We start from the raw sequence: 23,312 nt of genomic DNA, 5'->3' as shown, positions 1-23,312 counted from the left end.
GTACCACTTACACTGCTCATGTTGGTACGGAAAGATTAAATCGATAATGATCCCATAGCACTTAACAACAGCATTTTCCGGGCTAATTCACTGATATTTTTTTAATGCGGCGATTAATTCTTTGGGGACGCTTTTAGGAGTCTTCCACTTGTTGATGAGATCGATTTATCTCTTCAATGGTATTGTAAAACAATCCGTTTTTAGGAGTAGTGTACGTTGACATCGTGACTTCCGTCAATGAAAGGGTTAAAATCCCGTAATTTGGCCACGTCCGGTTGGGCGCGTGCTATGATTGATCAGCCACACCTCCAATTATATTTCGGTCTTGCAAGGTGTAATTATTGCCCATTGATGATGCTATTTCAACAGATCATTCGCGCGAAATAGAATTTGCTCAATGCCGCATTTTTCCAGAATTATTTGAATGGATCGTGAATAACACTGTAACAAAATTTTACAAAAGTCATATTTATCTGATTTTTTTTGTTAATATAGTTGCAATTTGGCTTTCTTTTAAAGAATATAAATACCATTTGTGTGGGTTGTCCTCAAGAAAAATAATAAATTCATTTGTTTCTCCCTTTGGAAAATTAGCAATTATATTCATAAAATAAAACAAAAGTGTTAAAAAACCAATAAACTATGAGAATAAAATGCGGTTTTACGTTAAAAATTTAAAATACAATTTTTGTTCTTTTGCTTTTTGTTAGCAAATGGAAAATAAGAGCAACCCAAAATAGCAGTTAGTGAAATGATCTTGAAGTTCCTTTAGATACTTAGATTTATAAATGTTATTGACTTCACGGATAGATAGATAGATAGATTCACGGATACCATGTCTTTAGACTCGAGGGTTAATTTCCACAAAAAGACATTTAAACTTTTGATTTAGCCGATTTGGAGATTTCAATGCCCAAATAGACTTTATACGCTTCCCAAAATTTCGACGCGGAAATTATTTTGATTTTCACTTATTTAATTGTTATATAACACCCCCCCTACGTAGATAAGTAGATCCGCAAATAATTTACATTGTCAGATTTACATTGACATTGACAATTTACATTGACAGAAATTTTTGAATTTTTTTTTTATTTTAATACAGATGTCCCAGAACTTGTGACCCAGAGAAAAAAGGCTTATGAAAGCAACAATTCTGGACCAAAATTTCGAAACAAATTTTCTAGCTCAAAAAATAATCGAGTAGACAATAAAACGGTAGCCAATCCGGAAGCTGAACAGAATTTGAAAATCGGTAACTATGGACACATACTATCGTCCATTGGTCAGGTCAACATTACACTATCGTTGCCTAGGAAATTTTACTCCATCTCTAGAATAAGCTTCCGGGATTGGTTGTTATTTTTTTATTATTTCTCGAATACTATTAAACTTAAGCAATTTTTGTTTTAAAATTTACCATCTGTATTGCTGCCGGCACCCTCCCTTGCTCTCTGGGTCATGAGCTCTGAGACACCCTGTATAACGACATTTTGACAAAAGCAATGATGAAAAAAAAATAACATAATTATTTTTGTTGTTACATAGTGTAATTCGTGAAAGCGATAGCGCGGATTTCCAGTTTTCTATCTAAAAATTGATCCTTTTGCAGTGTCCTGCAGCCCGATAGAGGACTCTGAAGAGGACGCGGGCATGCAAAACGACAACTACGAAAACTACGACGACACAGAAGACCCCCTGGAAGAGAGCAAAATGCCCGACATGCCCCTCCAAATAAGCACAAGAGCGGAGAAGTTCATTCGAGACCTCGGCGAGACAGTGGTGTTGCCATGCACCATCACCGGCAGCAAAAGTAAGTCTTCTCTGAAGAAACACCCCAAACTAACTTCACCACCTTTAGACTTCATCCAAGTGTGGCGGAAAAGCGACGCCGTCCTCTTCCAGTCTGGGATAAAAATGGCAGCAACTTCCAACATGCAACTCCTGCAAAACGGATCTCTTGTCGTGTCAAACCTGCATCCCCAAGACGCGGGGAAATATCAGTGTATGGCGTTGGATACTGAGCAGAATAGTCCGTCGATTCAACACAATGTGATTCTTCGCGTTCCGCCGCAGATTGAGTCTCTCACGGCGAAAGACAACATCACACTTGTAAGAGTTCTTGAAATCTCGCGTGTTAAATTTGACACTTCCTGTTGCAGTTGCGAAATGGCGACACGTTAATTCTAACGTGTAAAGCTGCCGGTTATCCAGAACCGGTGGTTTCCTGGCACAAAGGGTCTTCGAGATTCAACATGGAAGGCGAAACTCTTGAAATACCCGATGTTAAACACCACAACGCTGGTACTTACAAGTGCTTGGCGGATAACAAAATCGGAGAACCCGCGTTCGGGTACATCAATATCAAAGTGGAATGTAAGTACCACTGAGGGTACCATAAACCATTAACTCTATAATTACAGTCAAACCTATCATAACTATAGAGAAAATTAGTGTTAGTTCTGCCCACAATTCTGAGACTGAGTTAGAGTGCCTGGTACATTCAGAACCACGAGCTCAAGTAACGTGGAGCAAAGACGGAATGAACATCGTCAGCAATGAAAGGGTACAACTCGTAACAAACGAAAATAGACACAGTTTGGTTTTGAAAGAAATCAAAGACGCTGATTTCGGAGTTTACTCTTGTTTGGCAACGAATGCTCTGGGTAGTACCCGGAAAAACGTCAGTTTAGTCCAAACTCCAGTTGTGCATCAACTTACGAAGACGCAGAATGAAGGAAAAGTCGGGTTCACGTGGCAAGTTCAATCCAAGTCCAAACTCGATGCGTATGAATTCTCCTACAGAAAGGACGAGGTAAAAATTGGTAGTTTTTTAGATTTCGATTTTAGATTACTCTGCAGAAAACGGCCAGAATGTACGAAAAATCGTCATTTAAGGTACAAATTAACGGATTTTTCTACGAATTTTACAGATTTCTGCCGTTTTCTCGCGATTTAGTCCTTGAATCTTGATAAAAATTAGCGCGTGTTTGTAGGACAAAGAATGGAAGAAGTTCCAATCAGAAGGAACTGCAGATGTGAGCCATGATGGGGGCGACATCTACGAAGTGAAATACTTGTTTAACAAGGCGCTGGAACCCGGGGAGTACCACCTCAGGTTCCGAGCCCAAAACCATAAAGGGTGGTCGGAAGAAAAGAGCGAGAGGCTTAGGATTGAAGGTATAAACTCAAGGAACCGTAAGAATGTGTGTGCTAAAGCAGGAACACTCAAAACTAATATTTCAATTAAACAACTTCAGAACACACTTATGAAGAAACATTCTTCACAGGACATTAATTTTGTACAACACATTGTCTGCATTCAGTTGCTATGCAAATTTCGTTGTTTACAAGCCGAGATTAATTTAATTGTTTTGTTTTGCATGCTACTACAGGCGAGCGCATTTTTACTCCAGTTTTTGGTTGCACTAATTGATTTATTTTGGTTTAAAAAAATATTTTGAGTGTTCTTTAGTTCGCTTGAATTGTATTTTACACGCTCACTAAATAACATTGCTTTTTTGCACAGTTTTCGCTAAACATGGACATCACAAACCGCACAAAAAAGGTCATAAACACGGAAAAGGTACTTTTTTGTTTTTTCTTTTATTAAAAAAGCTGCGCTTCTTGAACCTCTCTGCTGGTTTTTATCTTAAAAAAATGGAGTTTCAAGAAACACTGCTGTAAATTATAAACCGAATCAGACTCGCGGGCCAGTGGTCTCCAAAACTTTCCTTTATTTAGACCACTCTGTATATGTTGGTATTTTGATTTCACTTGCTTATGCCACTATTATTTGAATGCAGAAAGACAAGTTACACCTACACCCACACAACCTTCACAACCTGATGTATCTACAGCTCAGCAAGACAAAGAATTACAAAGTGGTTTTATAAAAGAATCGCCTTCTCCAGGTAACACTTTCGTTGTTGTTTCCTGCTTGTTATTCTGGGGATTTAATTTTGCTTATACCAACATAAAAAAAAGAGAATGTTCTTTATGTATTGCGAAGTGTTTCGTTTTTCTAATGACGTTTTAATTTTAGCTGCTGCAGCGACCGATTCGTCCTCCCTTGCAACTCCAACGATACTTCTGATGAGTGTGACGTTGTTAACTGTGAGATTAGCTTCTTTGAGGATATAAAATGGTACCAAACTGCAACTGGGATAACTTTCACCACCCTGTATCGGTAGCTTAAAGTGTTAAACCAAAGTATTTAAAAATAGGTTTAAGTAAATTATAAACACAGTTATTCTTATTTTAGTTATCTTTTTTACTGTACTTTAGTTACTGTACATATACCTAAATACGTAGGATTTTATAACTTGTTGTGTTCGTTTCGTTTTTAGGAAACAGTTTCATTACATCATTTTCGTTTTTTAGGCGAATTGGTACGAAATGCCTACTCTCGACAATCCCGCTGCCATGAAGCGCCATTGTATACTTTTACTTATACAACCGAAAATCAAAAGTTAGTTGTAGATTGACAAGTGTCTATTATAGTTGTAAGTTACCCAGAATTTCAGAAATTGTTAAATGAGTTCGGTCAGTATTTAATGTCGCCGATGTCAAAATTTAGTTGTGTCTAGTCCCGTTAATTTTACTTAATACGATATTACACTTCCTTGTATATTACTCGCGACTTTGATGCATTTACTATCAAAGTTGTGTAAAATGAATGATGTTTAGACAAAATGTAAATACTACGTGTGATGTGGACATGTATTTATAATGACTCCTGTTCTATTTTTTATTATATTTTTCTAAATATACCATAATGCCTACAAGGTTTCCCATGAATAAATCAATTTTCCATTGTTATAATTTGCGAAATGGGGAACTCGAAAATGCCTTAAAGTAGAGCCAAATGTTTCTATAAATAAAACATAATCGTTGTTGCTTATGATACTTCTACTTACAAAGAAGTCTTAAATAGATCATTCCATGCAGGATCAAACAATCGAAGACAGCATATCATGAAGTTTTTGATGATTTTATAGTTGGTAGATAACATGATTGATCTGCTTAAGCTGGACTTTGTAATTTTGATGTATGTGAATGTATAGATTAAAACAGTAACATATGTCGTCCGTAGTTTTCTTTCTTTTTAGTTTGTTTTATACTCCCAAAGAACTTGAAGAAGTCTAGAAAAACCTCAAAGACAAGAGTTGCATTAAACTATCAATGATACTGAGCATTAAAAATTTTGGAATTTTTAATCGGCCATAACTCAGTTATTTGTTGTCGCACGAATTTCAAGCCCAGAATTGGAATCTGCGCACAATTCTGCGTAAATTGATCTATAATAACGCAAGTTTACTCCAAAAAATTAGCGAAATATCGATTTCAAAACTTTGCCATGGTTTTAGTCATGAAGTTTTGCAAAAAACTCCAACTTTCGACTTTTGGAAAATCTAAAAACGGTTTCTTAGCTGAAAAATCGCGAGAAAAACAATGGCGCAAAGAGTTTCTTAATATCTGTCAAAGTTTCCGAGATATTGAGCACGTATTGTTTCGAACCTTCAAAAATTTGGTCCTCTGGCGACAACCCAAATCTTCAAACAGCCATAACTTAGTTATTTGTTGATGAAAATGAAAAATCTCATGTTTTTGGATTCAGCGTGACATTCAGCGTAAAATGAGACCCAAATTTGTTGAGTTTGCTTAATAAATAAACGAGGCATTGGCCAAAAACTGTTTTGAAAACGTCATTTTAGCGTGATTTTCAATCAAAGTTTTCAAAATGAAAACGACGTTTAATAGCTTTGAATTATACATCAGTCAAAAGAGGAGCTCAAAATCTATCTACTGGTCAAATTTGAGATCTATCGGACAAATAGTTTACGAGTTATGGCCAAAAATAAAAAAAAATGAAAAATTTTCATCGTTTGAGTCGGATTTTTTTTCGCAAAAAATCGACTATCGAATATTGGGCTTTTGAAAACTTTTTCTTACGTAAAATGAACCGAAAAAAAGAATGGCGCAAACCGCATTTCAATATCTCAAATAGTTTCCGAGATATTTAACTTTAAATATTACGAAAAATGAGAAAAAATGAAAATCAACTTTCCGAAACTTTGATCGGCCATAACTCAGTTATTTGTTGTCGGATCTGAATTTAAATCCCAGATTTAGAACCTGCGTAAAATTTTGCGTACACTGATGTATAAAAACTTAAGTTTACTCTAAAAAATAAGCGAGATATGGATATCAGAAGTTTGGCATAGTTTTAGTCATGAATTTTTGGCGAAAATTTGCAAATTTCGACTGTAGAAAAATCAAAGAACTATTTCTTATGTAAAAAATCGCGAGAAAAACGATGGCGCAAACCGCATCTCAATATCTGAAATAGTTTCCGAGATATTGAGCACCGATTGTTTGGAACCTTCAAAAATTTGCCACCCTACCGGCAACCCAAAAATTCAAACTGTCATAACTCAGTTATTTGTTAACGAAAATTGAAAATTCTTGCGGTTTTAGATTCAGAGTGACATTCTGCGTAAAGTGAGTCTAAATTTGTTGAGTTTGCTTACTAAATAAACGAGGCATTAGCCAAAAACTGTTTTGGAAACGTCATTTTAGGGTGATTTTCAATCAATGTTTCCAAAATGAAAACGACGTTTAATAGCTTTGAATTGTACATCAGTCGAAAGAGGAGCTCAAAATCTATCTACTGGTCAAATTTGAGATCTATCGGACAAATAGTTTACGAGTTATGGTCAAAAATAAAGAAAATGAAAATTTTTCATCGTTTGAGTCGGACTATCGAATTTTGGGCTTTTGAAAACTTTTTCTTACGTAAAATGAGCCAAGAAAAATGATGGCGCAAACCGCAACTTAATATCTCTAATAGTTTCCGAGATATTTGACTTTAAAAATTAGGAAAAATGAAAATCAACTATCCAAAACTTTGAATGGCCATAACTAAGCTATTTGTTGTCGGATGTGAATTTCGAACCCAGATTTGGAATCTACGCAAATTTTTACGTGAAATAAACGTTAATAACACAAGTTTGCTATAAAAATAAGCGAAATATCGACCGCAGAAGTCTAAAGATTTTCCATTGCGAGTTCTACTAATCAGTGTATCATAAAACAATAATTCAAGAGTTTTCAAAATAAAAAAACGCAGTCATGTAGCCATGTATTTAGAAAAAGTGTCACAAAGTTGGGTGCTCTGATCCTTTATTGTCACACATAAAAACTCGATTACACTTGTTATAAAAGAACTGTTAAATTTAACTCCCCATTACACCTCAACCAGTATGTCTTCCAGTGGCTTTCTTTTTAAATCCGGAACTAAACAGTCCTTGGTAGGATAACCAACGGGCAGCAACAAAGTAAGTTTCTCTGAAGAAGGTCGTCCCAACAAAACTCGAAGAGCTGGACCGCTATTCAAAGGCGTTGAAGTCAAAGAGACCAAACCTGCGTTCTAATCAAAAACCAATTTCAATTGTAAACCTCATTTATATCTTACATGAACCGCCGCTAATAAAATTCCAGTAGCTATCGCCACACTCTGTTCATTATAATAATGAAGCTTCTTCTTATTATCCCCGCGAAAACTATACATCTGCTTGAACACCAAAATCAAGCAGGGAGCATCCGTCAAGTATTCCTTCACCCAGTTGGTTCGAAGCGGTCTCAGATCAGTTGTCCAAACTTTCCCCATTCTCTTCTTGTAGTTGATTTCTTCCTCGTCTTCAATAATCTGTCTAATTTTTTGTTTGATATCCATGGACGTGACGACGATGTAAGTCCATGGTTCTGTATGAGCACCACTGGGAGCAGTACCGGCAGTTTTAATAATATTTTTAATAACATCAATCGGAATGCTTTCAGTGCTAAAACTGCGAACAGTCCGGCGCTGGTTCATCAACTCGTAGAATTCTTGAGACCTGCGGAGGGTTTCTTCAGGCGGTAGTTTAGTGAATTGGAGTGGAACGTGCTGTAAGTCACTGGGAAGAGCAGGAGTTATGTCGTCTTCCGAGTCGTCGGAGACTTCGTCCTGAATTTCAGCAACTGCGGGGAAATTTGGTATAATTTCGCGAAAAATTTATTTAAATGGGACAACGAAATGAGTATGTACAGAAGAAGTGCAATTTTATTTAATGTGGCATCCAGCTTACCTAGTCTAGACGATCTTAATGACTTAAGTCGTAGATTTCTTTAATCTGTAAGTCAGAAAATGAAAAACGAAGCTGAGGTCAATGGCTTGTGAAAAACAGACGTTTGTATCCACCGCGCTGAGTTATCAAGTTGTTATCATTACATAATTATTATGCAAGATTAAAGTTACACGTTAACGCACCAAAATGGAGAATTTCATTAGCTAATTACACTAATTGAATTACTGTGGATATGAAAAAGAAGATTACTTTCACTTACTTTGATCAGGAGTCTTGAACTCGTCATTTTTCTTCTTCTCGCCATACCCCTTATCCTGTTTTCTCCCCAAATAGATATAAATTAGCCTCACAATCCCGTATAGACCTAACCCAATAACAAAATACTGCCAATACAGTTCAAAAAACATATTGCAGACGACGAATTTCTTGAGAAAGTGTTGACCCAGTTGATTACAGTATCACTCTTGAAGTCGATGTGCCGCAGCTTCGCATGTACTTTGAAATGATCTAATTTCAACAAAATTCTCACTTTATACATGCAAATATTGATGGGGCTGGAGTTTTAATGTGATGATAGGTGTGTTCTGTCACTGCGTAAAAGAAATAATCGATATTTAGCGGAAAATTTATTTATGTTGTGTTTGTAGGTTACTGGCTGTTGTTTTTCGGTTTTAACTTTCGCTTCTTTACTCTGCTATTTGTTCTAGTTTCAATTACCCTGCACAGTGCAGGTTTTGTTGCAAAATTTTGTTCAGTTTTAGCTTTAAAAATTGTAAAACTTCTACTTTTGGATCTATAATGGCTCGGACAAATAGTTTACAAGTCTTGGCTAAAAAACAAAAAACTGAAAAATTTTCATCGTTTGAGTCATAATTTTTTTTTCGCGAAAAAATCGACCATTGAATTTTAACCATTTGAGAACATTTTCTAACGTAAAATGAGCCGAGAAAAAGAATGGCGCAAACCGCATCTCAATATCTCAAATAGTTTCCGAGATATTTAACTTTAAAAATTACGAAAAATGAGGAAAAATGAAAATGAACTTTCCGAAACTTTGATCGGCCATACCTCAGTTATTTATTGTCGGATTTGAATTTAAATCCCAGATTTGGAATCTGCGTAAAATTCTGCGTACAATGATGTATAATAACTTAAGTTTACTCTAAAAAATAAGCGAGATATCAGAAGTTTGGCATAGTTTTAGCCATGAATTTTTCCGAAAATTTGCAAATTTCGTCTGAAGAAAAATCAAAGAACCATTTCTTATGTAAAAAATCGCGAGAAAAACGATGGCGCAAACCGCATCTCAATATCTGAAATAGTTTCCGAGATATCGAGCACGAATTGTTTTGAACCTTTAAAAATTTGGCCCTTTGGCGACAACCCAAAAATTCAAACGGCCATAACTTAGTTATTTGGTGACAAAAGTTCAAAAATGATCATGTTTTTGGATTCAGCGTGACATTCTGCGTAAAATGAGACCCAAATTAATTGAGATTGCATAATAAATAAACGAGGCATTGGCCAAAAACTGTTTTGAAAACGTCATTTTATCGTAATTTTCAATCAGAATTTTCGATATAAAAACGACGTTTAATAGCTTTGAATTATACATTGGTCGAAAGAGGAGCTCAAAATCTATCCAGTGACCAAATTTGAGATCGATCGGACAAATAGTTTACAAGCTATGACCAAAAATAAAAAAAATAAAAAATTTTCATCGTTTGAGTCGCAATTTTTTTTCGCGAAAAATCGGATATTGAATTTTGGACTTTTGAGAACATTTTCTAACGTAAAATGAGCCGAGAAAAAGAATGGCGCAAACCGCATCTCAATATCTCAAATAGTTTCCGAGATATTTAACTTTAAAAATTACGAAAAATGAGGAAAAATGAAAATGAACTTTCCGAAACTTTGATCGGCTATACCTTAGTTATTTGTTGTCGGATTTGAATTTAAATCCCAGATTTGGAATCTGCGTAAAATTCTGCGTACAATGATGTATAATAACTTAAGTTTACTCTAAAATATAAGCGAGATATCGATATCAGAAGTTTGGCATAGTTTTAGTCATAAATTTTTCCGAAAATTTGCAAATTTCGTCTGAAGAAAAATCAAAGAACCATTTCTTATGTAAAAAATCGCGAGAAAAACGATGGCGCAAACCGCATCTCAATATCTGAAATAGTTTTCGAGATATCGAGCACGAATTGTTTTGAACCTTCAAAAATTTGGTCCTTTGGCGACAACCCAAAAATTCAAACCGCCATAACTTAGTTATTTGTTGACAAAAGTTCAAAAATGATCATGTTTTTGGATTCAGCGTGACATTCTGCGTAAAATGAGACCCAAATTAGTTGAGATTGCATAATAAATAAACGAGGCATTGGCCAAAAACTGTTTTGAAAACGTCATTTTATCGTGATTTTCAATCAGAATTTTCGATATAAAAACGACGTTTAATAGCTTTGAATTATACATTAGTCGAAAGAGGAGCTCAAAATCTATCCAGTGACCAAATTTGAGATCGATCGGACAAATAGTTTACAAGCTATGACCAAAAATAAAAAAAATTAAAAATTTTCATCGTTTGAGTCGGAATTTTTTTTCGCGAAAAATCGACTATTGAATTTTGGACTTTTGAGAACATTTTCTAACGTAAAATGAGCCGAGAAAAAGAATGGCGCAAACCGCATCTCAATATCTCAAATAGTTTCCGAGATATTTAACTTTAAAAATTACGAAAAATGAGGAAAAATGAAAATGAACTTTCCGAAACTTTGATCGGCCATACCTCAGTTATTTATTGTCGGATTTGAATTTAAATCCCAGATTTGGAATCTGCGTAAAATTCTGCGTACAATGATGTATAACAACTTAAGTTTACTCTAAAAAATAAGCGAGATATCGATATCAGAAGTTTGGCATAGTTTTAGCCATGAATTTTTCCGAAAATTTGCAAATTTCGTCTGAAGAAAAATCAAAGAACCATTTCTTATGTAAAAAATCGCGAGAAAAACGATGGCGCAAACCGCATCTCAATATCTGAAATAGTTTCCGAGATATCGAGCACGAATTGTTTTGAACCTTTAAAAATTTGGCCCTTTGGCGACAACCCAAAAATTCAAACGGCCATAACTCAGTTATTTGTTGACGAAAATTAAAAATTCTCATGTTTTTGGATCCAGCGTGACATTCTGCGTAAAATGAGACCCAAATTAGTTAAGATTGCATAATAAATAAACGAGGCATTGGCCAAAAACTGTTTTGAAAACGTCATTTTATGGTGATTTTCAATCAAAATTTTCGATATAAAAACGACGTTTAATAGCTTTGAATTATACATTAGTCGAAAGAGGAGCTTAAAATCTATCCAGCGACCAAATTTGAGATCGATCGGACAAATAGTTTACAAGCTATGACCAAAAATAAAAAAAATTAAAAATTTTCATCGTTTGAGTCGGAATTTTTTTTCGCGAAAAATCGACTATCGAATTTTGGACTTTTGAGAACATTTTCTAACGTAAAATGAGCCGAGAAAAAGAGTGGCGCAAACCGCATCTCAATATCTCAAATAGTTTCCGAGATATTTAACTTTAAAAATTACGAAAAATTAGGAAAAATGAAAATGAGCTTTCCGAAACTTTGATCGGCCATACCTCAGTTATTTATTGTCGGATTTGAATTTAAATCCCAGATTTGGAATCTGCGTAAAATTCTGCGTACAATGATGTATAATAACTTAAGTTTACTCTAAAAAATAAGCGAGATATCGATATCAGAAGTTTGGCATAGTTTTAGCCATGAATTTTTCCGAAAATTTGCAAATTTCGTCTGAAGAAAAATCAAAGAACCATTTCTTATGTAAAAAATCGCGAGAAAAACGATGGCGCAAACCGCATCTCAATATCTGAAATAGTTTCCGAGATATCGAGCACGAATTGTTTTGAACCTTTAAAAATTTGGCCCTTTGGCGACAACCCAAAAATTCAAACGGCCATAACTTAGTTATTTGTTGACAAAAGTTCAAAAATTATCATGTTTTTGGATTCAGCGTGACATTCTGCGTAAAATGAGACCCAAATTAGTTGAGATTGCATAATAAATAAACGAGGCATTGGCCAAAAACTGTTTTGAAAACGTCATTTTATCGTGATTTTCAATCAAAATTTTCGATATAAAAACGACGTTTAATAGCTTTGAATTATACATTAGTCGAAAGAGGAGCTTAAAATCTATCCAGCGACCAAATTTGAGATCGATCGGACAAATAGTTTACAAGCTATGACCAAAAATAAAAAAAATTAAAAATTTTCATCGTTTGAGTCGAAATTTTTTTTCGCGAAAAATCGACTATCGAATTTTGGACTTTTGAGAACATTTTCTAACGTAAAATGAGCCGAGAAAAAGAGTGGCGCAAACCGCATCTCAATATCTCAAATAGTTTCCGAGATATTTAACTTTAAAAATTACGAAAAATGAGGAAAAATGAAAATGAACTTTCCGAAACTTTGATCGGCCATACCTCAGTTATTTATTGTCGGATTTGAATTTAAATCCCAGATTTGGAATCTGCGTAAAATTCTGCGTACAATGATGTATAATAACTTAAGTTTACTCTAAAAAATAAGCGAGATATCGATATCAGAAGTTTGGCATAGTTTTAGCCATGAATTTTTCCGAAAATTTGCAAATTTCGTCTGAAGAAAAATCAAAGAACCATTTCTTATGTAAAAAATCGCGAGAAAAACGATGGCGCAAACCGCATCTCAATATCTGAAATAGTTTCCGAGATATCGAGCACGAATTGTTTTGAACCTTTAAAAATTTGGCCCTTTGGCGACAACCCAAAAATTCAAACGGCCATAACTTAGTTATTTGTTGACAAAAGTTCAAAAATTATCATGTTTTTGGATTCAGCGTGACATTCTGCGTAAAATGAGACCCAAATTAGTTGAGATTGCATAATAAATAAACGAGGCATTGGCCAAAAACTGTTTTGAAAACGTCATTTTATCGTGATTTTCAATCAAAATTTTCGATATAAAAACGACGTTTAATAGCTTTGAATTATACATTAGTCGAAAGAGGAGCTCAAAATCTATCCAGTGACCAAATTTGAGATCGATCGGACAAATAGTTTACAAGCTATGACCAAAAATAAAAAAAATTAAAAATTTTCATCGTTTGAGTCGGAATTTTTTTTCGCGAAAAATCGACTATCGAATTTTGGACTTTTGAGAACATTTTCTAACGTAAAATGAGCCGAGAAAAAGAATGGCGCAAACCGCATCTCAATATCTCAAATAGTTTCCGAGATATTTAACTTTAAAAATTACGAAAAATGAGGAAAAATGAAAATGAACTTTCCGAAACTTTGATCGGCCATACCTCAGTTATTTATTGTCGGATTTGAATTTAAATCCCAGATTTGGAATCTGCGTAAAATTCTGCGTACAATGATGTATAATAACTTAAGTTTACTCTAAAAAATAAGCGAGATATCGATATCAGAAGTTTGGCATAGTTTTAGCCATGAATTTTTCCGAAAATTTGCAAATTTCGTCTGAAGAAAAATCAAAGAACCATTTCTTATGTAAAAAATCGCGAGAAAAACGATGGCGCAAACCGCATCTCAATATCTGAAATAGTTTCCGAGATATCGAGCACGAATTGTTTTGAACCTTTAAAAATTTGGCCCTTTGGCGACAACCCAAAAATTCAAACGGCCATAACTCAGTTATTTGTTGACGAAAATTAAAAATTCTCATGTTTTTGGATCCAGCGTGACATTCTGCGTAAAATGAGACCCAAATTATTTAAGATTGCATAATAAATAAACGAGGCATTGGCCAAAAACTGTTTTGAAAACGTCATAGAAACTTTGAAATCCTTGGAAATTGTGCTTCTAAGCATAGTTTTTGTGTTGGTTCAAAGAAAAAATCGCACCACAATACATTTTTAACGCCGCCATTACAAGAAGATAAGATAATGTTTATCTGCCAGTTCAAAAATTGAGATAAAACTTTCCCATTTCAAAGAAAAAGCCAAAGACGCCAGGCGTCCGAAATTCGCGTGCGCCAAAACATGCGCACTGGTCTAACAAAGTTAAAAATAACTCAGTCAATAGATGCCTCCAACCAAACAAAATGAAATTGACAATATGAAAAGTAAAAACAGTATTTAAATATTCCATAAAAATAAGCGGTGGTCTTGAAACAGTTGTTTTTAATAATTTCAATGCCATCTCCGCAGGCAACACTCAGAAATACCCACGGACCCGCGCCCGATGGTTTGAATGAATTTTATTTTTAGCGATCATAAAAAATCTTTACAGGAATTGTCAGTTTATTCATTTCCTTGCGTGAAAACATATCTGCAAATATTTACCGAGACATTTCCAATGAAAGGTGTAGACATTATTATCTTTGAAGTGCGTTGGTTAAATCTGGGATAATACAGCGTAGTGAAAGGAAAAGCCAGTTTGAATGAAGTGTGAAGCAACTTGGACTTGCCTACTGCGATTCCCATAGTCCACATCTCCGAAGAAATGTTATTAAATAAAGTGTCCGAAGACCTGTACAACATGTGACGTACGAAAAATAAATAAAATAAATTTATTATAACCTAAAAAAACATGGAGTTAAATCAGTTTTAATCAAGGCGATAAACACAAGTGAAATTTATTACACACTGTATCAGTGGGTGTCTGTCTTTGGCAACAGGTGGTGGTTATTTTTCACGATGGAGTCGTCGGCGCCTAAACAAGATGACTCTGAAGCCTTCACCAAAACTCCGAAGCCCGTGTCAAAATCGCCCGGAACTTCACCGTCTATCCGGAACATGACACAAACTGTTATAGTATCGCTGGCTGAGACTGTGACACACGATATTACGTACGGTGAGTAGCAATGCTTACAGGATGGGAACAGATAAATATTTTTGAGTGGGTGTTGTTTTAACTTTTTCTTATATTTACAATGCGGACAAAGGTTCAATCACTTGGGATTTTCACTGTAACGTAATCTTATCATAGGAATCTTCAAATCACCTTGAATTTATTTTAAGCATTTCCTATTTCCATGTGCTGTTCATGTGATGGTTATCACAATTACCAATAACAACTATGATCGAGCGAGCAAAAATGTCGCTGGTAATTATTTTGCGTCACTAATTTGGTTTTCATTTTTGAAAATTACATGAAATGTGAGCGTGTGCAAACCACGTTGCGGTCACATTTGATAGCAGAAGAAAATCGTTTCCACTGCAGGCTGATAAAGAAGTGGATTTCTGTGTGTTTATTGAAGTTGTCTAAAAGAATGATTGAATGCTTTTTAATTGATTTAATGGGACTTTGAACATGCAAAAAGGACGAGTATCAATACATGCGCCCACCTCTGATTTCTAGGGGAAATGTGGCTAAATTGGAGCGTTTTATTAATAATTAGTTGTTGATAGAAAAGACATGTTTGGTAATATATTTATTATAAATCAAATAGTAAAAATATGTCATTTCTGACAGAACGCATAGGTTCAAAGAACAAATATGTATTAATATGCAACAAAAATTACATCCCACTGCAAAATATGCAACGTTTTAAAAATATACACAATGAACCTTGAAATTCTTTAGAAAACCTGAATTAGAAACTCATTCGAGCTTTTAGTTTTTTTAAGTTTAGTTGTAGTTTCCGAAATATTGAACATATATTGTTTCGAATCTTTAAAAATTTAGCCCTCTAGCGACAACCCAAAAATTCAAACGGCCATTACTCCGTTATTTGTTGGCGTTCGTTAATTTCAAGCACAGATTTGGAATCTGTGCAAAATTCTATAATAACGTCAGATTACTCAAAAAATAAGCGAAGTATCGATTTCAGAATTTTGACAGTTTTAAAGTGTATTTTTTCCGAAAAATTCCAACTTTCGACTTTTGAAAAATCTAACAACGCAAGAAAAACCATGGCGAAAACCGTTTCTTTCGATCTGTAGTAGTTTCCGAGATATTGAGCACAGATTGTTTGGAACCTTCAAAAATTTGGCCCTCTGGCGACAACCCAAAAATTCAAACGGCCATAACTTAGTTATTTGTTGACGAAAATTAAAAATTCTTGCGGTTTTGGATTCAGCGTGACATTCTGCGTAAAATGAGCCCAAAATTTGTTGAGTTTGCTTAATACATAAACGAGGCATTGGCCAAAAACTGTTTTAAAGAGGTCATTTTGGGGTGATTTTCAATCACTGTTTTCAAGGTGAAAACGACGTTTAATATCTTTGTGTTTGCACAAAACGAAAGAGGAGCTCAAAATCTATCAACTGGCCAAATTTGAGATCGATCGGACAAATAGTTTATAAGTTATGGCCAAAAATAAAAAAAATGAAAAATTTTCATCGTTTGAGTCGAATTTTTTTTTTCGCGAAAAATCGACTATTGAATTTTGGACTTTTGAGAACATTTTCTAACGTAAAATGAGCCGAGAAAAAGAATGGCGCAAACCGCATTTCAATATCTCAAATAGTTTCCGAGATATTTAACTTTAAAAATTACGAAAAATGAGGAAAAATGAAAATAAACTTTCCGAAACTTTGATCGGCCATACCTCAGTTATTTATTGTCGGATTTGAATTTAAGTCCCAGATTTGGAATCTGCGTAAAATTCTGCGTACAATGATGTATAATAACTTAAGATTACTCTAAAAAATAAGCGAGATATCGATATCAGAAGTTTGGCATAGTTTTAGCCATGAAATTTTTTCCAATAAATCAATTTTAAACAACAAATTCATATTTTTTAGTCACGTTTTGTAATATCTCATCGTTTCAACATATTAATAACATAACATTAATTACTTAATTATACGATTTAGTATAAATGAAATAAAATAATCCCAAACTGGTTTTGTTAACTAAATACTTCATATATTAAAGTTGCTTCATTAATTTGTATAAATAGAAAGCATTATCCTGGACTTTATTACAAATTGCAAATGTAATACTTTCTCAAAAACATGACGTCAAGCACGTCATACACGTAATCATAAAAGATAAAAATGTCAGAAATCGCTCATGTTAAACTTGCCTTGAAATAATTAATGTGTTTATAAGTTTCCGATAAATTAATTCCAAGATAACACCACATCTATATACAGTGTTTCATTTCAACCTACTCAATAAAAATTCAGTATTTGAGCATATATTTTTTATTTTGCGTTCACAGGCGTACTTACAAGGAATTTTTATTTAACCTTTAAATTAACAAGTTGCAAGTTTTCGACCTTATGATCTGTGTCATTGTGCTGATTTCTTTAAATGGACATAAATATATTTCTTTTACGAGAGAATTCAGGTTTCACGCCAAGTTTTTTTATAGGAAGTAAGGAAGTAATAAAGAAATAAAAGCTATTTCGGGTGATTATTGTAATCCTTACTAAATGAGCCTCCACCCTAAAAAGGATTATCCCGATTACTGGAAAAGGTTCAGTATGACTAACTAATCCGTCATTTGTAAACATTTAAGATTACATTAGACTTTAAGAGCCAGAGAAAATATTTTGGTGGTAGGTATAAACAATACACTCAGCGTTAATAATAGTATGAGTATTTCTAATTTTACAGACGAATTTTTCAAAACTAATAATATTGGCCCAGCTGTGGACTTTTTCTTTGAGTATTTACATATAAATCAACAAAGAAATTGGAGATAAAATAGCTCCCACTCCACCCCCTCAGCATGTCTAGACTTTCCAGTTTTTGGCACGTGTGGAAAAACCTCGTGCTGAGATTTTGATCTCTTCATCAACTTTTGGCAACTACCATTTTCAACATATTTTCGAGTTAACATCTAAACCGATTCGAATCAAAGAAAACATGTTTGTGTTTTGAGCTTTGTCCTGTGTTCAATGATGATAAAAATGGGAAGTGGCCGATAATGCAGTCATTAGCTGATAGTCATCAACTCGAGATTAGATACATCGTTAGTTCGGAATTTTAAGAAACGTCAGGATGACCTTTCGTTGTAATTATTTCGAAAACTTTCTTGTAATATGGATCGTGTTCTTATCTAAATAAAATAATTAGGTTCGGAGGAAAATTCAGTGTTACGTAAAACCAGCCCCAGAAAAATCTCCGATGACGATAAGATCAGAATAACCCGGGAGAACCTGAGCCCCGGATTATGTGATGTTCACGTAACTTTATTGGATTTTAAATGCTAAACCACCGTTGGACGTCATTACGTAGGAACGGTAATTTTAGTCTAATTGGAAATTCTTACAAAAGGAGAGCCTTTTACGTAAGGATCGGGTTAATGAATAAAAATAGATGTGGATGGGACAATGGCGCTACTTTCCGCCTCTGAAAGGAAGTTAGGAAATAGTAGATCGTTTAACATGAAGAGAAAAGAGCAATTTTTCCAACCCCCCAGTTCGGCGGAAGAAAATTTCATTCGAAAAACCGAAAACTAGCAATGAGTTCTAGGTCAGCCTCTTTTTCAAAAAAACTCATATTTTAAATCATCCTAGGTTGAATTACTTTTATTTTGAAAAATATGAAAATTTATGTGTTTATCTACTATATTTGAATTTTCATTACTTTTTAAACTTTTGATGGCTTAGCCGTTTAAAATTTTATAATCGACAACAGAAGGATTTCTGTGAAGATCATTTATTTCATACCACTCTAAAACCATGACAGCTGCGTAAAAAATTGCAATAACATGGTTGTTTAAATGTCTTATTTTTATAATAAATTTGGTAATTTTAGTGCTACGGCGATGAAATTTGGGAAAGTTGCAACTTTTCAGCTGTCAATTAACTGTACCAAATTGCAAAACTATAAAGCAAAATACCCAATTTTAGAAATTGTTAAAGTGGAGCAAAAAAATCAGACATCCTTTGTTAAAATTCGGAATATTTTTTAATTTAGTATATCGGCTACGGAATTTGGATAAGTTACTACTTATGAGTTGTGTATTAATTTTAATACATTACAAAAGTCTAGAACGGACTTACTTTGAAAATTTTATTATAAAAACAAAGCAAAAATTTCCGATCCACCATTAAAATTTCGGTAATTTTATTGCAACAGCATGAACTTTGAGAAAACTACTACTTTTGAGCCGTGTATTAATTTTACCAAATTGCAAAATTGTAGAGTAAAAGACACAATTTTTGGAATTTTAATTTTCAAGAGGAAGCAAAATGTTTGAAAGATTTTCTACTTTTACTCATATATTAACTCTAGCAAACTGGAAAATTGTCGAGAAAGGCGCACATTCTAGAAAATTTAACTATGCTACTCAACAAAATTAACGCAAAATGGCTTTAAAAAAATTATTGACTATTCACACCAACTTACGTAGCATTAGGTACTTTACTTTGTTAGAATATTTATAGAACAGTCAGAAATTGCAAATTTAACTTTTTCAATGCATTTTCACTAAACAGTTTCATTACAGATTTAACACAAATGTGACAAAAATCAAACATCATTGAAAAATCAAAAAATTATTGAAATATAAATTTTTAAAATGTAAGTAATTCAACCTAGGATAATTTGAAATTTGACTTCTTTTGAAAGAGGGGGTCCTAGAACACATTGTTAGTTTTTGTTTTCATGAGCAATTTTCTTCGAAATTCTCTTTCATTTAAGCCTTTTGTGACAAAACCAAGGTGAGCTTTCGCCACAAATTTTGCATAATTTCGGTAAATTTGAACAAGATTTCTTAAAAGACTCCATTTTGTTCTAAACTGTCTATCCAATACTCTGAATTTCAACTCAATTCCTGCAGACAACGTAAAAGCTCGCCTTGCCGGTGTATAACTGGTTGCCTAACCTCGTGTTTTTATAAACAACAATGTTATTGTGTAAATACCTTGTCACACAACAAAATAAAGATAAACTTGATTAGGAAGTATAAATATTCCTTATCAATTAAGTCCACTTCTTGTTTGTTTCATATTGGAAGTAAACAAAGGTTAAAATTTGGTTAATAGCTCATTTGACTCACTTAAACTAATTGTTGGATATAATTGTACAAACAATAAGATAGTTATTGAGTTTACAATGCTTATGCGATAATGGGAGCAATGATACGAAAATCACGAGTAATATGACAATCGTAATCCAAAAAACCTGCCGCCTCTTTTTGAAATATAAACAAAAGCAGCCTCCTTCGACCAATTACAATAATCAAAAGCTCCGTTTTTCGAAACTCCGAAAACAATCGTAGTCATGGTGAAACATTTGAAGACCTCGAAAACAGCTGACTGTCATCACATGCAAGTTGCGTCAACGTCATCTGTTTAAAGTTGCGAATTGGAGTTTTCTGCCTGAAATCGCTCGTTTTGGAGTTGATTTTCGATAATTCGCGATGGAATAAGTTGTTAAATTGTTGTTAAAAGCGTTTAGCAACGCTAAAACAACGAAAATCCGTAAACAAATTCGTGGAAACGTTATCTGCGCACACTAGAAAGTGCGACAAAAGCTCTGGTATTGGTGGGTGCTTGTGTCTCGGGAGTGGTGGGGGAATGGAAACAACATGGAATCGACAACTGTCTAAATCAGTTACTTTGTAGACGCGTGTGTCGGTTGTATTAATTTGAAATTTTCAGTTTCTCACTCTTTTCTACCTCATATTTATTTAGTTTTGTCTGTATCTTTCTTCCTGGAATATAAATAAGAAATTTGTGATGGACAAAGTGGATTTTTTAAGTGTTTAGTTTGAAGTTAGACCTAACCTGACAAATTACAATAAAAGTTGTGATAGTGATATTTTATACAAACAAGAGTTTCCTTCTGTCTGAGAGACTCCGAAAAGCTTCGGTTGTGAAACGGTACATGTGAAGCAAATTTACTGTTACGACCTAGTTTTGTGATAGCACCAGAAAGTCTTCGCCAATTTCGTGGAGGCTCAGACCGGATCTTCTTCGCAAACATGCAAATGGTGTAATCCGGTAGAAATTTAAACAGTCTCAAAATGCGTTCCCATAAAAAGACCAAAGAAAGTGGCTTTTTCGAAGGTGATTCTTCCGACACAGATGGTTGTTTCAACATGGGTAAAAGGACTTGTACCACTTCGAGTGATTGCCCCAAAAAACACAAATATAAGGACGAACACTTCGAGAACCCAGTCCGGACACCTGAAGAAAAAGGTAACGTTTTCCCCCTTATTGATTGATTTAAATATCCTGAATATGAATGAAGTAAACAAGATAACTCGTATAGAAACCTCGTCTTGTTCCAATTATGCAAGACTTCTTGCGGATTTACTGTTAGAACCGTACGGAACTTCACAAAGACTTGCATTTTTAACGCTTTAACAACCGAAAGCGGTACAATGGGTTGAAGTCCAAACGCGATTCTTCTTGCGTCACTTTGGTCCTTCCGTAACAGTTCTTGAGAAACGAAAATCAGTTGAACCTTGACCCGTTTCGACTCTAAATCAGCAATTCCAATAGCTATGGTAAAATCTATAAAGACCGAACATCTGTTCCCAGTAAGGTAATAAAGGACCAGCGAGGATATGCGGAAAGAAAAGTTTTTTTCTAGGTGAATAGATCTTGCCGCTGGCAAAGTGTGGCCAAGGTTGTCACAGGTAGACTGCGATAAACAATCGACTTGGAATTAAAGTAATAAAATTAGTTAAAAGAACAGGTCCAGGTAGAATCTTCTAGAAAATTCTAGTTTTTCGTATTTGTGAAAGGCAGATCTCATTGTCTCCTCGCAGGGGGTCTTTACTTTGATTACATAACAAGGAATTCGTGATAAGACGATTTCTAACAATAAAACACTGCCAGGCTGCGAATCGTGGCCTTTGATGATAAGCGAGCAAGGCAAGACGGTATTAACATAAAATGTGTGCAGTTTTTCACCTCCTTGCAAATATGCAGATTTGGTGTGCGTGCATTCGGTTACATTCTCAGGATTTGCTTTCAATAGAATCTGTGTTTTCATTTTTTAAATGTCAATTGTCATCTCGGTTGGCTCGTGTTGATTGACATTGTCATTCAGGGAAATCACAGTTGACTGGATAATCTCCTGTCAAATAGGCAGAGGTGCCACTACACTTCTCAATTTTAAAGATTACTAATTTTCAAAAGCAAGGAAAGATTATCAAATATCAATATTTATCAAAATTACTGTTAGCTGCGTCAAAGCGTTTCTTTGACAGCTTTTAACACCAATTTATATGCAAAAATGTCATTGTTGCCAACACTAATGATAGCTCTGAAATGAGATCAGGGCTACCAACCCATTTTAAATTCAAAAGCATTTTTGCTTCTTGGTAAAATTGATAAAATTTGATTCGTTGATTGGTAATGGTACAATTTTGATAATTACCAAAATTTGATATCAATAGCTCGATAAAATTGTCCCTTGGCCGGAGGTAGCTATAGAACATTGAAATGACATCAATTAAAGATAATTTCTACTAATCCTACCTCGAAGATCAATCAATATTCTCTATGTCCCCTTTTCTTTAGCCTCGATAAGCTCGATAGACGGAACGAAACTGCTAGTTTACAACCAAAAGTTTTCCAATGGTAATTAAGCCTTGAAGGAAATAATCCTCGATTTCAATTCATTTTATTACCTGTAGATCATAGTTTGGCAGCTCACCAATTATTGCAGTAATCATAAATTTGCAAACAGAATATTCCTCCGTTCGATTCAATAAACAGTAAACAAACAATAAAATTCCATAACAGATTAACATACTCAATAATTGCATGCCTACACGAAAGTGGAGGGACACAAGTTGCGACTTTTATTGCACATGTTAGTTTATTTAAGTGATTTAAGGATTTTACAGTTGGTTGCCCGACTATAATGTTAGTTTAGATAGAGGAAGAATGATTCAGTAGTTCTCAACCACAATTGGTTGTACAACTTGTAATGTCAAATATCCAGGCAATACTCGCATATTTTCCAGTACAAGTAGCATACGGGCAGCAGTCGATATTAAGCAATGATTGCCCATTCATGTTGAATCCTATTAACATTTGAAAATTATTTCGCCGCAATTAATGCAAACAATAGTTAGAAAATAGAGGTCTTGAGAGTAACAATATGCCCCCTACATGAACAAATACGGAAAGATGCCAAGATTTAATGAGTAGCCAATAAAAGCCTTGAAAGCATGTGCTGTTTTTATTTGGGAGAAAGTGTAGAGAAAGACAAGC

The 23,312-nt window shown here is 34.4% G+C and overlaps 3 protein-coding genes and 1 long non-coding RNA gene across 9 annotated transcripts in view; 2 read left to right on the top strand and 2 right to left on the bottom strand.

The window, feature by feature from the left end:
• Positions 1-5,086, top strand: part of LOC148179878 (lachesin-like) — a 29,058-nt gene extending 23,972 nt beyond the window's left edge. The window contains exons 2-9 of one of the 3 annotated variants that reach the window (XM_088030251.1): positions 1,613-1,813; positions 1,862-2,112; positions 2,163-2,376; positions 2,424-2,815; positions 2,997-3,180; positions 3,530-3,586; positions 3,807-3,914; positions 4,046-5,086. In XM_088030251.1, the coding sequence (XP_087886377.1) occupies positions 1,613-1,813; positions 1,862-2,112; positions 2,163-2,376; positions 2,424-2,815; positions 2,997-3,180; positions 3,530-3,586; positions 3,807-3,914; positions 4,046-4,143 (1,505 nt within the window). In that variant the 3' untranslated portion in view covers positions 4,144-5,086. The remainder of the gene's footprint in view (positions 1-1,612; positions 1,814-1,861; positions 2,113-2,162; positions 2,377-2,423; positions 2,816-2,996; positions 3,181-3,529; positions 3,587-3,806; positions 3,915-4,045) is intronic. The other 2 variants (XM_088030252.1, XM_088030253.1) reach the window with 2 other exon arrangements.
• Positions 5,087-7,131: 2,045 nt separating this feature from the next.
• On the bottom strand, positions 7,132-8,638 carry Iyd (Iodotyrosine deiodinase). Its single transcript, XM_088050314.1, has 3 exons — positions 8,389-8,638; positions 7,478-8,022; positions 7,132-7,432 (listed from the first exon to the last, which is right to left on the bottom strand). Exons 1-3 carry the CDS (start codon positions 8,534-8,536, stop codon positions 7,250-7,252), a joined length of 876 nt encoding a protein of 291 aa, XP_087906440.1. The 5' UTR covers positions 8,537-8,638; the 3' UTR covers positions 7,132-7,249.
• Positions 8,639-8,650: 12 nt separating this feature from the next.
• Positions 8,651-14,905, bottom strand: LOC148179876 (uncharacterized). 3 transcript variants are annotated; one of them, XR_015771761.1, is made up of 3 exons: positions 14,820-14,905; positions 14,520-14,756; positions 8,651-8,719 (listed from the first exon to the last, which is right to left on the bottom strand). It is a non-coding gene; the product is annotated as an uncharacterized LOC148179876 (long non-coding RNA). The 3 variants fall into 3 exon arrangements; XR_015771759.1 differs by lacking the exon at positions 8,651-8,719 and having other exon boundaries at positions 14,460-14,756; XR_015771760.1 differs by lacking the exon at positions 8,651-8,719 and having other exon boundaries at positions 14,460-14,756; positions 14,824-14,898.
• Positions 14,716-23,312, top strand: part of LOC148179875 (ribosomal protein S6 kinase alpha-5-like) — a 28,073-nt gene continuing 19,476 nt past the window's right edge. Inside the window, exon 1 of one of the 2 annotated variants that reach the window (XM_088050313.1) lies at positions 14,716-15,030. In XM_088050313.1, coding sequence (XP_087906439.1) covers positions 14,874-15,030 — 157 coding nt within the window. In that variant the 5' untranslated portion in view covers positions 14,716-14,873. Of the gene's footprint in view, positions 15,031-20,653; positions 21,282-23,312 lie in introns of those variants that run through there. The other variant, XM_088050312.1, reaches the window with a different exon arrangement.

This window comes from Gnatocerus cornutus, chromosome 2, assembly GCF_029298725.1.
Source record: "Gnatocerus cornutus isolate USDA-ARS CGAHR chromosome 2, icGnaCorn1.1, whole genome shotgun sequence".
NCBI classification, from domain to species: Eukaryota; Metazoa; Arthropoda; class Insecta; order Coleoptera; family Tenebrionidae; genus Gnatocerus; species Gnatocerus cornutus.
The sequence above is the reverse complement of the archived record's forward strand: the minus strand, read 5'-3'. Positions and strand labels throughout refer to the sequence as shown.

Excerpts from the sequence above, each read along its gene's own strand:
- Iyd (XM_088050314.1), bottom strand. The coding sequence starts at position 8,536 with ATGTTTTTTGAACTGTATTGGCAGTATTTTGTTATTGGGTTAGGTCTA. Across the intron at positions 8,023-8,388 it reads GTTCAAGACTCCTGATCAAA|TTGCTGAAATTCAGGACGAA; the intron begins GTAAGTGAAAGT and ends ATTTCCCCGCAG. Across the intron at positions 7,433-7,477 it reads TTTTATTAGCGGCGGTTCAT|AACGCAGGTTTGGTCTCTTT; the intron begins GTAAGATATAAA and ends GTTTTTGATTAG.